The sequence below is a fragment of the Bos indicus x Bos taurus genome, chromosome 11 (genome assembly GCF_003369695.1).
Source record: "Bos indicus x Bos taurus breed Angus x Brahman F1 hybrid chromosome 11, Bos_hybrid_MaternalHap_v2.0, whole genome shotgun sequence".
Lineage (NCBI taxonomy): Eukaryota > Metazoa > Chordata > Mammalia > Artiodactyla > Bovidae > Bos > Bos indicus x Bos taurus.
The window spans coordinates 84347395-84359310 of record NC_040086.1 but is presented as its reverse complement, the minus strand read 5'-3'; the positions used below and the strand labels follow the sequence as shown (position 1 = coordinate 84359310).

Here is an 11916-nt window from a genome sequence, read left to right as displayed (position 1 = left end):
GGGCGGGGGCGGGGCGGGGCCGACGCTGCGCTCAGCCAGTCGCCGGTGCCGCCGGGTGGTGGTGGGGGGGAAGGGGGGCGGAGGCTCAGTGGAAATGTGTCGGTGACATTGAATGGGGAGACCGAGCGCGAGCGAGGCGCGCGCGCGCACACACACAGCCCCGCTCGCGCAGAGATCCCCGGCCACGTAAGTAACTATTAATACCGCCTCGCCGAGAGATGCGGGCGTGCTGAGCTCGGGGATTGGCCTCGGGCACCGTCGGCCGTCCCCTTCCATTTCCAATACACGTTTCTCTTACCTCCGGGTGCGGGGAAGAACAAAAATCAAAGAAGAAGAGAAGCCGTCAATTTTCTCCAAAACAACCCCGCCAGGCAGTTTTGGTTGAGGGTAGGGGGTGACGGAGCGGTGGCAAATTATTCCAAGGCGCGATCCAGTGAAAAGAGCGAGACAGGAGACGGCGTGGGTTGACTGGGCTGGGGGTGCATCCCTTTCCTGCGCCGGGAGGACCCCCGGAAGCTCGTGTCGGGGACACCGGAGACCATTGATCTACCCTCGTCCTCCCTGCGCGCACTTCTCGCTTTCTCCGGAGGCCGATCCAGAGCGCGAGGGAGCGGCGACGGCATGAGCCGGTGCTGACCTCCGCCCGGCGGGCCAAGCCCTGGGCTTTGTCGCGTACCTGCGCCCGGCCCGCAACTCCATGACCGGCTTTTGCAATCTTTTGTTGGCAGCGCTGACCGCTCTAAGTTAAATGCTCCCTTGCTATTTTTTTTTTTTTTTTCTTTTTGTCTGTTTGTTTAAATTTTGGAGAGCTCTAGCGATCTTGGAAAAGCCTCAGACGCCATCTACAGTTAAAACGTAGGTAATTACCCTCTCCGGACCCTCTCCGGCAACCTCCCCCCCCCACCCCCCGCCTTCCACGCCCCCCACCCTTTCCACCAAAAAAGGGGGTGCAGCGCGGATTCAGTCTGCGGTGCGGCGCGAGCCGGTACCCGGGCTTGTTTCCTTTTCTTTTTGTTTGGTTTCTAACGCGCCGAGACCAAGCGGCGGCCGTGTGCGCTCCCCGAAGACTGCACAAACTACAGCGAGGCTCCTCCGCCCCGTCTGCTTCGGAAGCCTGCGTGGGGACTGCTTTGGGAGCCCCAGGGCTGCAGCTCCCCACCTTAGCAATCCGGTTACAAGTCCAGATCCACGTTGGAAAAGGAGCGAGAGAGAGAAACTAAAAGTGCGAAGATTCTGCAAATCGCTGGCGGCTTTGGGGGTAACAAAAGGACCCGAGTTGCCGCCGACCGAGGACCCCCCGGGAGTCGGGCTCGGAGCAGACGAGGTGCCCGGCGTCTCCCTTTTGGGGGGCTTCTAACTCTTTCTCCACGTAGCCCCCTTCCCGTCCCTCCCCTCTCGATCCCTTTTAACATCCGTGGCACGGAGGCGCCTGCAGCCGCACTCGCCCGCGACTCATCTCTCCAGCGGTTTTTTTTTGTTTGTCGAGTGCGATCCCCACACTCATGAACATACACAGGTCTACCCCCATCACAATAGCAAGATATGGGAGATCGCGGAACAAAACCCAGGATTTCGAGGAGTTGTCGTCTATAAGGTCCGCCGAACCCAGCCAGAGTTTCAGCCCGAACCTCGGCTCCCCGAGCCCGCCTGAGACTCCGAACTTGTCGCATTGCGTTTCTTGCATTGGGAAATACTTATTGTTGGAACCCCTGGAGGGAGACCACGTTTTTCGGGCCGTGCATCTGCACAGTGGAGAGGAGCTGGTGTGCAAGGTAAAGAGCCCGGGGTTTGCTTTTGGCTGTTTTGTCTTTTGAAAAGATGCCCCGGCCTTTGGGAGGGGGCGGGAGGTTACCGAGCCCTGCGGTCCGGGGGAGGGAGATTCGCCTGGTTAATTATCCGTGGGCTCGTTAAATGGGGTTCTGAATTTATTTGTTCGCATTCGACTAGTCGCGAAGTTTTTAGAGCGTTGCAGACAATGGGGCGGGCTGCGGCGGGGGCGTTCTGGGGAGAGCCCGCCGCGGAGAAGGCGGCGGGACTGAGCGGGGGCCACGGCCATGCGTGGTCCCTTCGGCTCGTGGAGCCCCTCCGTTACGCTGGGTCCCGCGGCCCGGGGATTTCTCCCTGGGTCCAGCCCCCTCGTCTTCCAACACCGAGGAGGGAATCCCCCCGCTAATTTCTAGGCGCTGATGCCTCGCTTCCTTTGCAGCCATTGTTCTCGGCAGCGTGCAGGTGTGGAACCTTTGTCCCGTAGGTGCCCTTTAAAAGAGACGCACAAAGGTGTCTTCTCAGGCTGAGCCCAGGGGCCCAGCGTGGGGAAGGAGTTTACAAAGAGCCTCCTTCTGCCTGGAGCCTTGAAAGGAAGGTTGGGGGCGGAAATCAAAGCCACCAGCGCACCTCTGGGTGTTGGAAATTGTGAATCCTTTGGGTCTTTTTCTCTTGTCTCCGTTTCTTCTCATCTCCAGCTTTCCGTGCCTGAACCGCCCCCCCCCCCCCCCATTTGCCCCCACTACCTACCCCCCAACCCGCCCAACATACACCTTTGCCTGTAGGGTTTAGAGGCCAGCATTTGGAGCCTCGGGGATTCACAGTGCTCATACAGAGATGGGTACTTCAGCTTCCTTTTCGTCTTTGACCCTGAACTGGTTGGTGTCTCTGTGTCTTTGTGTGCGTTCACAGGGCTCCAAGACAAGGGGATGAGCAGGGGAATAGTTGCAAAAAATATATATATATATATATGAAGATGGTAGAGCAGGCTACCCAGGAATGGGACATAGATAAAGAATTCATTGTCACTTAATTTTAGCTTAGCTCAGTGTTGGTTTTGTTTGGGGAGGGGTTAAGGAGATAGTTAGAAGTGGGGACACCCCCCCCCCCGTTTGAAACGGGCACTCTGCATAACTGCTACACATAATGCATCACACTTTTACCATCAACCATAGGCTGCTTTGTGAACTTGCTTTCTTTCACAGGGGACTGGAGTATTTCATTGTGAAAAATGGGTTTTGTGGAGGGTCTCCAGTCTGTTGTGCAGTTGTTCAGTTGAGACCTCAGGGGGAAATCAGAGACTCTTTAAATACTGCTCTCTGCTTGGACTGAGCATTTGGTGTTTTGCACCTTCTCCAAGTTATTGAGACTCAGAGCAGCTATTCCCAGTTAACCAAAATTCAGTAAGCTATTCAGAGCTGGGTTGAATTCTCAGAAGACCTACAACGTTGTACAATAGGGTAGTCATCCTCTGAAATGAATGAATTCCACAGAGCTGCCACTGTCATATGAAATATGCACAATCACCCAGCAGTGTGTTTTCACTCCTTTTACTCAACTTCAGTAGAGCATTTTAATATTTTTCAAAGGCTGGAGATGCTTTTAAGTAAAAGGAGTCTGCCGCCAAATTCTGCAGGAACATCTTGCCCTGTTATTTCTTTGTTTAAAGACACAGGTGACTCTGGCCCCTGCTGTTTCTTTCTCCCTTCAGATTTTTTCAAGACATATTTCACTTTAGACTGACCTTACAGTGTCATTTGTAGACTTGCTCTCTGGCCTGAAACTGTACTTAATCTGCTGGTTTAGTTATTGCAAAGATTGAATCAGCCCCTCACCAATTACTGTGCTGCTGCAAGTGGATTTAAGTGCAGTATCATTGTTCTGCTTGACAGAGGTCATCCCTTTAAGACACAGCAGCTCTGTTTGCCTGCCTTTTCACCAGAGGTGATGTGGGTGACTTTTTATGCAAGCATAGTTGTATAGTTGTATATATCCTAGGAAGCTCCAAGTGGTTTTTATAAGGCTGCTTCTATGAACTACCCTCATAGATACACTGTGGACTCTTGGCTTACTGCAGGCTCAGTGAAGTCTACACATTGAATCCAGTTCCTTTTGACATCTTAGAATGTAGAGTTCCTGTCTCCTAGCTTTGTGTTGACCCAGGAAAAAAGTCTTTATAACAATAGATCCAGTGCAAAGATGCCACTCACAGGAACTCTGTGGAATTCTATAGGACATTATTTTGGGAGAGAGAGAGACTGGAGCATCATTTAACCAAAATAATCATGCCTGTTTATTGTCTTCCTGTGTCTGTGTTAAGCTAGGCAGATGAAAGAAGGGGACTTTAGGGTGTCCTTAGCTTATCGTTTTCATGGAAATGCTTGTAGTCACTGTGCAGATTGACATAATTACTATCTTGGCAAAATGGGCACTTTTTTTTTTTTTGCAAATACTATGAATGATGGCCTAATCTCACTGCCTTATCTGATCTGTCACATTATATAACCAAGGATCTAAATTAAACATTTAAAAGAGGCTGGCACTGAGGCTTATGGCTTGATTTTGCACTTGAAAGTGATGGTTTAAATACCAATCCAAGCTCATAAATGCCTGTTACAGCTAGTAATAAAAGTTTGGTTCCTACCCATTTGGGAAAACATAAGTACTTGCTTTATTTTGCATACTATGTCCACCATCTTGGAATTTGGTCTCTCCTACAAAGGGTATGGCTACATTTTGAAGGTGCCATGAATATGTTTGACTTTTAATGTTCATTCAGTTTTCAGTGGGACAGGATAATAGACTAAGGGTACTGAGCAAAAAAAAAAACATCACCTTTTATTTTTTTAAAAATGCAACTCAAAGCAGGAAATATAAATAATCATTACCCCATGAGCATCGGCTACAGAGCCTGCAGCCTGGTGCTTCAGATCCCAGCGTCCTCCTTATATAACGCAGTGTTTACATTAGTCACTGCAAAGCCTTTATTACTCTGGGAAATTTCTGAGGCTTTCCTTGGTTTCTGCAGTCTGGGTGTTAAAGTTGACTCAAGCATTTCAGATGCCTAATTGAACGGACCTCTGAGGTCACTGCTGGCAGGTCATCATTTAACAGTATCAGGGTGTGATTTGTGGTCTCTGGGGACACGGAAGTATTCATTCTTAAATTCTAGGTTATAGTGGCAGCAGCTGCGCTGCTTTCCTGAGATGCCTCATTATGGTTCATTCACAATGTTACTTTGCTTCCTTGATCGCGTTCGCACCAGCCCTCCCGAGGTTCTTACGGGGCCGTTTGACTCACAGATTTGGGGGTTTTGTTTTTTGAAATGAAGAGGCTTCACTCAGGGCTTCTTAAATAGCAGCCTATGTCCCTGGCTGGGTTATAGAAAGCCTGTAAGTCCCCTTAAGACAAATCTATTATTATTGTACATGCTTTTGAAAATGGGCATCGTCAGCTAAGAGGGGCCAGAGCTTTTATCAGATTCTCAGGTAGGGTCCGGACCCATAAAGGTCAACAGTGTTTCCAATCAGTGTCTTCAGTTTATGAAAAGGAGGGCAGCCGAGTGATCCTGAACGCTTTATCCACCTCCTCCAGATTATCGGTGGCCAAGCCAGGATTATATTCTCAAATTAGATGGTTTCTAGGCCAGCGTTTATCATCCCCCCACCACACACCACAAAATGATGATCGAGGAGAGTGTGTTCTAACTAATGAAAAAGAGACTGAAGAAGCTAAATGATGGTGAACTGTTAACATTCAGCGTATTGCTGTTAGAGCAGTGTTGGCTCTCCATGCTTCCCAGCAAGGAACACCCACACCCGCCCCTCACTCTTGCAGACACGGAATAGACTCATCATAGCCACATTCCCCGGGCAGATAGGAAAGCCACATTCCAAACCCAGAGATTTGTATCCCTGATTTAGTGGAGGTCTTGAAATGAATAAAAACGTTTGTTTTTTTTTTTTAACCTGAGAAAAATCTCTGTAGTGTTAATTCTTATTAGATCTGTTCCCAAAAAGTATTGAGGGTGGATTTGCTTTCGAAATAACCCCACAATGAGGTGGCATTTCACAGGCTCATTTTGATTCATAGAAAATCATTGCATAACTGATTCATTGAGCTAGATATGTGTGGAGGGAAGAGAGAAAGGAGCGTGGCTGCTTTCTTAATCAGAAGGACTGTGTCCTTTCTTAGCTCTGCCGCTGGGGGCTTGATTCGACTTGTTATCCGAACCTCGATTTCCACATCTGTGAGATGAAGGTAGTGAATTATGTAACCTTCAGTCTACACATTTAATCTATTAATTGCTATTATGTTGTATACTGCTATACAATCCAATTCTGTAGCAAAAAATATTTTATATATGGTTGCTAGAGCTGTGTTGTGTTGGTGTATGGATGCTTTTTTTTGTTTCTTTGAAGGTAAATAAGGTGTTGTCTGTGCAGCTTGGGATGTCTCAAATTTTGCCTTAATTTTTCTATAAACAGAGGCCATTAGGATAGAGAGAAAAACATAACAAAACTTACGATTTGTGTATTGCATTGCATCTTGGTAAGCATTCTGACCTTCATTTTCCCATATAATCCTCCCAACACTGTGAGTCAATCACTTGCCCTTTTGCACATGAGGATTTGGAGGCTCAGAGAGGTCAAGGGACTTATTCAATGCTGCACAGCTGGGAGGCAGGGCCAGTCAGGGGTTCAAGTTCCACCCGTGTCTACGGGACTCATCCGCATTCTGTGATCTGGTTGTATAGGAGGCATCTCTGACTCTTGATATTGTTCATCCTGCCCTAGGTGTTTGATATCAGCTGCTACCAGGAGTCCCTGGCCCCCTGCTTTTGTCTGTCTGCCCACAGCAACATCAACCAAATCACCGAAATTATCCTGGGGGAGACCAAAGCCTATGTGTTCTTTGAGCGGAGCTATGGGGACATGCATTCCTTCGTCCGCACCTGCAAGAAGCTGAGGGAGGAGGAGGCGGCCAGGCTCTTCTACCAGATCGCCTCGGCCGTGGCCCACTGCCACGACGGGGGGCTGGTGCTCCGGGACCTCAAGCTTCGGAAATTCATCTTTAAGGACGAAGAAAGGTGAGTCTCCTTCCTGTCCAGGCCCTTGTGCTATGCCAGGCTGCTCAGAGCAGCTTGCGGAGAGGTTGGAATGGACATTCTTGGGCTGCCTGTCGTCTAGGTGAGGAGGAGGGACTGTGGAAGGACAAAGGGAGAAATACTGCAGTCTTTTAAGTGCCCCTGAGAAGCGGTTTGCTGCTCCTCTAAGAGATGGTTATCAGAGGCTCACAAGTGCCAGGATATTCTGTGATCCCGTAATTAATTTTGTTTTGGTGTCATGAACTCTGAAGGTGGCTGCCAGCCTCTGTGGCACTTTCAGCGTGAATAAGGCAAACTTTTGAAAATTCTGCCTTTGGTAGTGTCCATGCCTGGCATCAGTTGTTTATCATTCATTCATTCAAGAGATACTCTCTAAGTCTGTTCCTAAGTTTGAATCACAAGTCTCAGGACTGTGAATATCACGATGCATTAGCTAGTCAATGACCTAATAAAGGAAGTGTTACTGGCCCACATACAGGTATGTGTTGGGTCAGATGGGAACTGGGGTCTGGGGTGTCAGTTCTAACAAGGACTTGAAGAGTCAGGAAAGTTTTTATAGGAGAGGTGAATTTGGAGCCAAGCTGAATGTGTTGTAGGTGATATGGGAGGGACCGGCGTTCCAGGTGAGGAACCTGCCTGGGCACGTGCCTGGCTATATGAAAGTCTTGGTTGTTTTAAGAGACAGCTGGACAGGAGGCTGGGCATCTGGGCTTCATTCATGGTCCTTCCATTAAGTCATTACATCATGTTTAGCAGACCCCCATTGGGACCCTGCTTTCTGCTCCAGCTGACTTTGATTGTAAAACCTCTTTCAAGTTCCTTTTTTTTTTTCTTTTTAATAATGTGCTTTTTTAGAGGAGTGGAAGCAACTGATGCATATTCATTGCTGACTATTCCAAGAATTACTGCAGGGGCTCTACATACGTGATGTCATGGAATTCTTGTGACTGCCTTGGGCTTTCCTGTCTCCTATTAGCAAAGTGTTTAGTGAAATGAAGGTTCCATTGTCACAGTCCTATTCAGGACCATCTGACTACAAAGCTAGTGTGCATCATTCATTCACCGGCCCAGCAAACATTCTGCAAGTACCTTTTATGCGTCTGGTACAGATTTGCTGTCAAACCTTTCCATCCTCCAGTTAGATTAGCCCATCTATCCCAGTGGCCTGTGATGTTTTTAGGTGATTGCTTATGGAAGCCTGATGGTATCCAAATGAGGGAGATCTAGTGATGTGTGCTCTGGCTTTTCTATCTTTGTGGTCCGAGATAATCTGGCAGTAAACGTCTGGGAAGCATTTGGGGATTAGCCCAGGTCAAAGGGCCTGTGGTTACTTAGTCCGAATGGAATAATTTCACGAGCATTTATAATCCAGCAGAGTAGACAAAGTGCAGAGGGCCACTGGATTTCCCAGACCCACAGAAGTTGGTTATTGTTCCATATTTTTACCCATAAGGGAGTACCATGGGCCTCTGTGGTGATTAAAATCCTGGTCTCTGACAGTGGATGGCTTTTACCTTCATTAACAAGCTAAAGAAGGTGGGGGCACTATTTGAAGATCTAGAGTGTGGGAGTGATGGTTCTCTTTCTCTTTCTGCTTACCTCCATCTGCCCTTGGATCCTGGAGACTCAGGTCCTCATCCTATTTTTGCCCTTTCTCCTCTCTGTGACCTTAGATTGGTCCCTTCCCCTTGGCCTCAAGTTCCTCATCCTTTTCTTGTCCTGACTCTGTTGCACTGGCTCTAAGGTCTTCCTGAGTTCAAACACTCAAGTATGTGCCACTTTGAATATTCTCATATACACCTGACTGAAAGATATACACCTGACTCCAGCAAGATACTGACAGAGATATCCTTTTTGCCCTTCAGTGTTCTATCTTCCTTGAAGATCTAATAACTAACTAAAAAATAAGAGATATTATTTAGTGACCTATTTAAGAACCTTCCATGGTGGCTCAGTGGTAAAGAATCCACCTTCAATGCAAGAGACACGAGAGACACAGGTTCGATCCATGGGTCAAGAAGATCCCCTGGAGGAGGAAATGGCAACCCACTCCAGTATTCGTGCCTGGGAAATCCCCTGGACAAAGGAATCTGGCGGGCTACAGTCCGTGGGGTCGCAAAGAGTTGGACACCACTGAGCGACTGAACACGTACACACGGAAGAGCCTACTATAAGGTTATCTTTCAACACTTAATTCTCTTTGCAGGTTGGAGAGGTGAGTATTAGCGTGTCATTGGGTAGATGAGGGCTCCGAAGTGTAGCTGGAGAAGTCTCAAAGTTAGAAGACCCATTCTCTGTTAAGTCAACTCTCAAGAAATTCATTTGGCCACCACAGGGATTCAGGACAATCAATGCCCTCTCTCATGGGGATCCTCATTTTTAAGCATCATCTTTGATTGTGTCTCTTTAGAGAGGAATTGCAGGCATATTGGCTAGGATGTTGGGTGGTAGCCCGTCAGGTCGTAGCACAGCCGTGGGTAGATATAGATGCGTCCGGTGGGTCTGAGTAGATTGGACGTTCCCGGGTCACAGGCTATGGGAGCAGAAGTCGGCGTTAGAGATTCTGTACTTCAACCTGTTCGTTTTGCCATCAGTGAGCAGAGCCCCAGAGGTAAGGGTGCTTGTCCAAGAGCCCACAGCTCTTCTGGAAGCAAATATGGGCTGAGTCTGTTGGGAAGATCCCCTGGAGAAGGGAAAGGCTACCCACTCCAGCCTTCTGGCCTGGAGAATTCCATGGACTGTATAGTCCATGGGGTTGCAAAGAGTTGGACACGACTCAGCAACTTTCACTTTCACTGACCTCACGTTTGAGGGTGTGAACTTTTCCCCCAGGATGGCTTGTCCTTTATGGGGAAATGTGTAAGATAATTCGTATGTGATGGCAAAGCCAGAGTCCTTGATGTCACAGGGGCCGAGGAAGAAATGGTCACACATAAGAAACTTCTAACATGAGCCCTGCAGGGCTCTGATGCTTGGTCTGGAGTTACATTTGGCTTATGCAGAAGAGTGTGACCCTTTCTAGAAAGAACTAGAAAGAAGTATCTGGTGTGAATGTGAAGCTAGGACACCACAGAAGCAGGTGGTGTCACGCTCAAAGGTGGTGTCAACGTTCAGTCCTGAGGTGGGGGCAGGGGGATGAATTGAGCCATTGGGATTGATATGTATATACATTGTTGATACTATGTACAAAATAGATAACTGATGTGAGCCATTGTATAGCACATGGAACTCTGAATGGAAAGGAACTCCAAAGAGGGGATATGTGTATGTGTATAGCTGATTCACTTTGCTGCAGAGCAGAAACTAACACAACACTGTAAAGCAAATCTACTCCAACAAAAATTAATTTTAAAAAAAGCTCAATCCTTTTTAACTTTGAAGAGCATTTTCCTTCTGAAAAAGACAGTGTAAGTGGCAGGTAAGAAGCTGGCCATCGTCTGTTGCCACTGTATCTGAGAACCTGAGTCAGAGCAGCCCTGCCCCTCAAGGGGCCGTAGAGAAAGGAGAACCCTTTGCCCCAGCCATAGGGGAGGCAATGGGCCGCACAGCAATAGGTGACCTTGCTCAAGATCCCACAGTCAGTCTGATGATGGAGGCAGCCTAGAAATCCTGTCATTTCCTTCCAGAGCTCTTTCTCTGCCCTGATCCCCAGGGAGGCCCCAGTGGATTTGCTTTGAGAAGGTTGCTTTCCTTTTCAAGGACATCTTCTATGTTTTCATCAGTAGGCAATAGGACCTTTCTCATTATCACCCAACCATCAACTTTTGGTAAAAGATGAATAATGCTTAGCAGCCTTCTTTCATCTTGTTTGGGCTTTAACCTCTCTATTTTGGACTGTAAGGCTGGTTTTGTCACTCAGGATGTTCTAGTTCCCAGGGGCCACTGAGTTTCATGGTAGTCTCTTCGTTGGCCTGCATGGTGGCTGTATGGCGACCACGCCTGTATTTCCGAGAGGGACAGGATCCAGGGGCTCTGGGATCTCTTCTGGGCCTTGCTGCTTGCAACCTTCGCTTTTGGTCCCAATCAATAGGACCTAATGAATAGGTATTTCAATAGGACGAACATTTCCTCCTCTCATGACAACGTGGAGGTATGAGAAACAATGCGTTGATTTGAAAGACTTTGAAAACTTAAAACAGTGGAATGTGGATCTGTTTTCTGATTATTAAGGCATTGGTTCTGTGGTGCCCAGGGTGGGGGTTGCATAGAAGAGACCTTAGGAAGCACTGCTTTATTAAGCTTCAAGTCACCAGACATCTCTTTTGCACTCGTCTCCATCAGTCTCTCTCTCTCAAGGATGTGCTTCTTGTTCTTTGATGATCTTGAAAGTGATCAAAGGGGAAAGCATTACATAGTGAAATTGGCTGATGCAAACAGCCGACTCATTGGAAAAGACCCTGATGCTGGGAAAGATTGAGGGAAGGAGGAGAAGGGGATGACAGAGGATGAGAGGTTGAATGGCATCACTGACTCAATGAACACGAGTTTGAGCAAACTCCGGGAGATAGTGAAGGACAGGGAAGGCGCGTGCTGCAGTCCGTGGGGTCGCAAAGAGTGAACGACAGGTGGTTCGGAGAGAGACCTGACTCTGGGTTGACTTCTTATGCACAGATTTCCCATTCTAAACCATCTGTAACTCTCAAGCCCGTGGCCATCCATGAAAACATGCTTAATAGAACTGTCATCACCCTTAAGTTCAGCTTCCTACTAGTGGTTTTGCACACATTATACATGGATGACACCTGCTATTCTATGAAGACTTAATGCTAGGGTGCCTTCTGCCTCTGGGTTGAATCCGCTGCACCTCAGATTCTTCTGCTCCTGTTTTATTTGTTTCCTGTTACTTTATTTACTTATTGGCTGCGCTGGGTCTTTGTTGCTGCTGGGCTGCTCTTTTGTTTGTTTGTTTTTGCAATGCACGGGCTTCTCATTGCAGTGGCTTCTCTTGTTGCAGAGCATGGCCTCTAGGCTCATGGCTACTGTAATCGCAGTATGCAGGTTCGGTAGTTGTGGTGCTGAGCTTGGTTGCTTCTTGGCATGTGGAA

At 48.0% G+C, this 11916-nt stretch overlaps 1 protein-coding gene and 1 long non-coding RNA gene across 10 annotated transcripts in view; one reads left to right on the top strand and one right to left on the bottom strand.

Moving 5' to 3' along the window:
- LOC113901553 overlaps window positions 1-387 on the bottom strand; it is a 44237-nt gene extending 43850 nt beyond the window's left edge. For all 7 annotated transcript variants that reach the window (XR_003513471.1, XR_003513468.1, XR_003513470.1 and 4 more), the window contains exon 1: window positions 299-387. This is a non-coding gene — a long non-coding RNA (uncharacterized LOC113901553). The remainder of the gene's footprint in view (window positions 1-298) is intronic.
- TRIB2 (tribbles pseudokinase 2) overlaps window positions 93-11916 on the top strand; it is a 29547-nt gene continuing 17723 nt past the window's right edge. Inside the window, exons 1-3 of one of the 3 annotated variants that reach the window (XM_027556040.1) lie at window positions 93-186; window positions 808-1772; window positions 6561-6853. In XM_027556040.1, the coding sequence (XP_027411841.1) occupies window positions 1503-1772; window positions 6561-6853 (563 nt within the window). In that variant the 5' untranslated portion in view covers window positions 93-186; window positions 808-1502. Of the gene's footprint in view, window positions 1773-6560; window positions 6854-11916 lie in introns of all 3 variants that reach the window. The other 2 variants (XM_027556041.1, XM_027556042.1) reach the window with 2 other exon arrangements.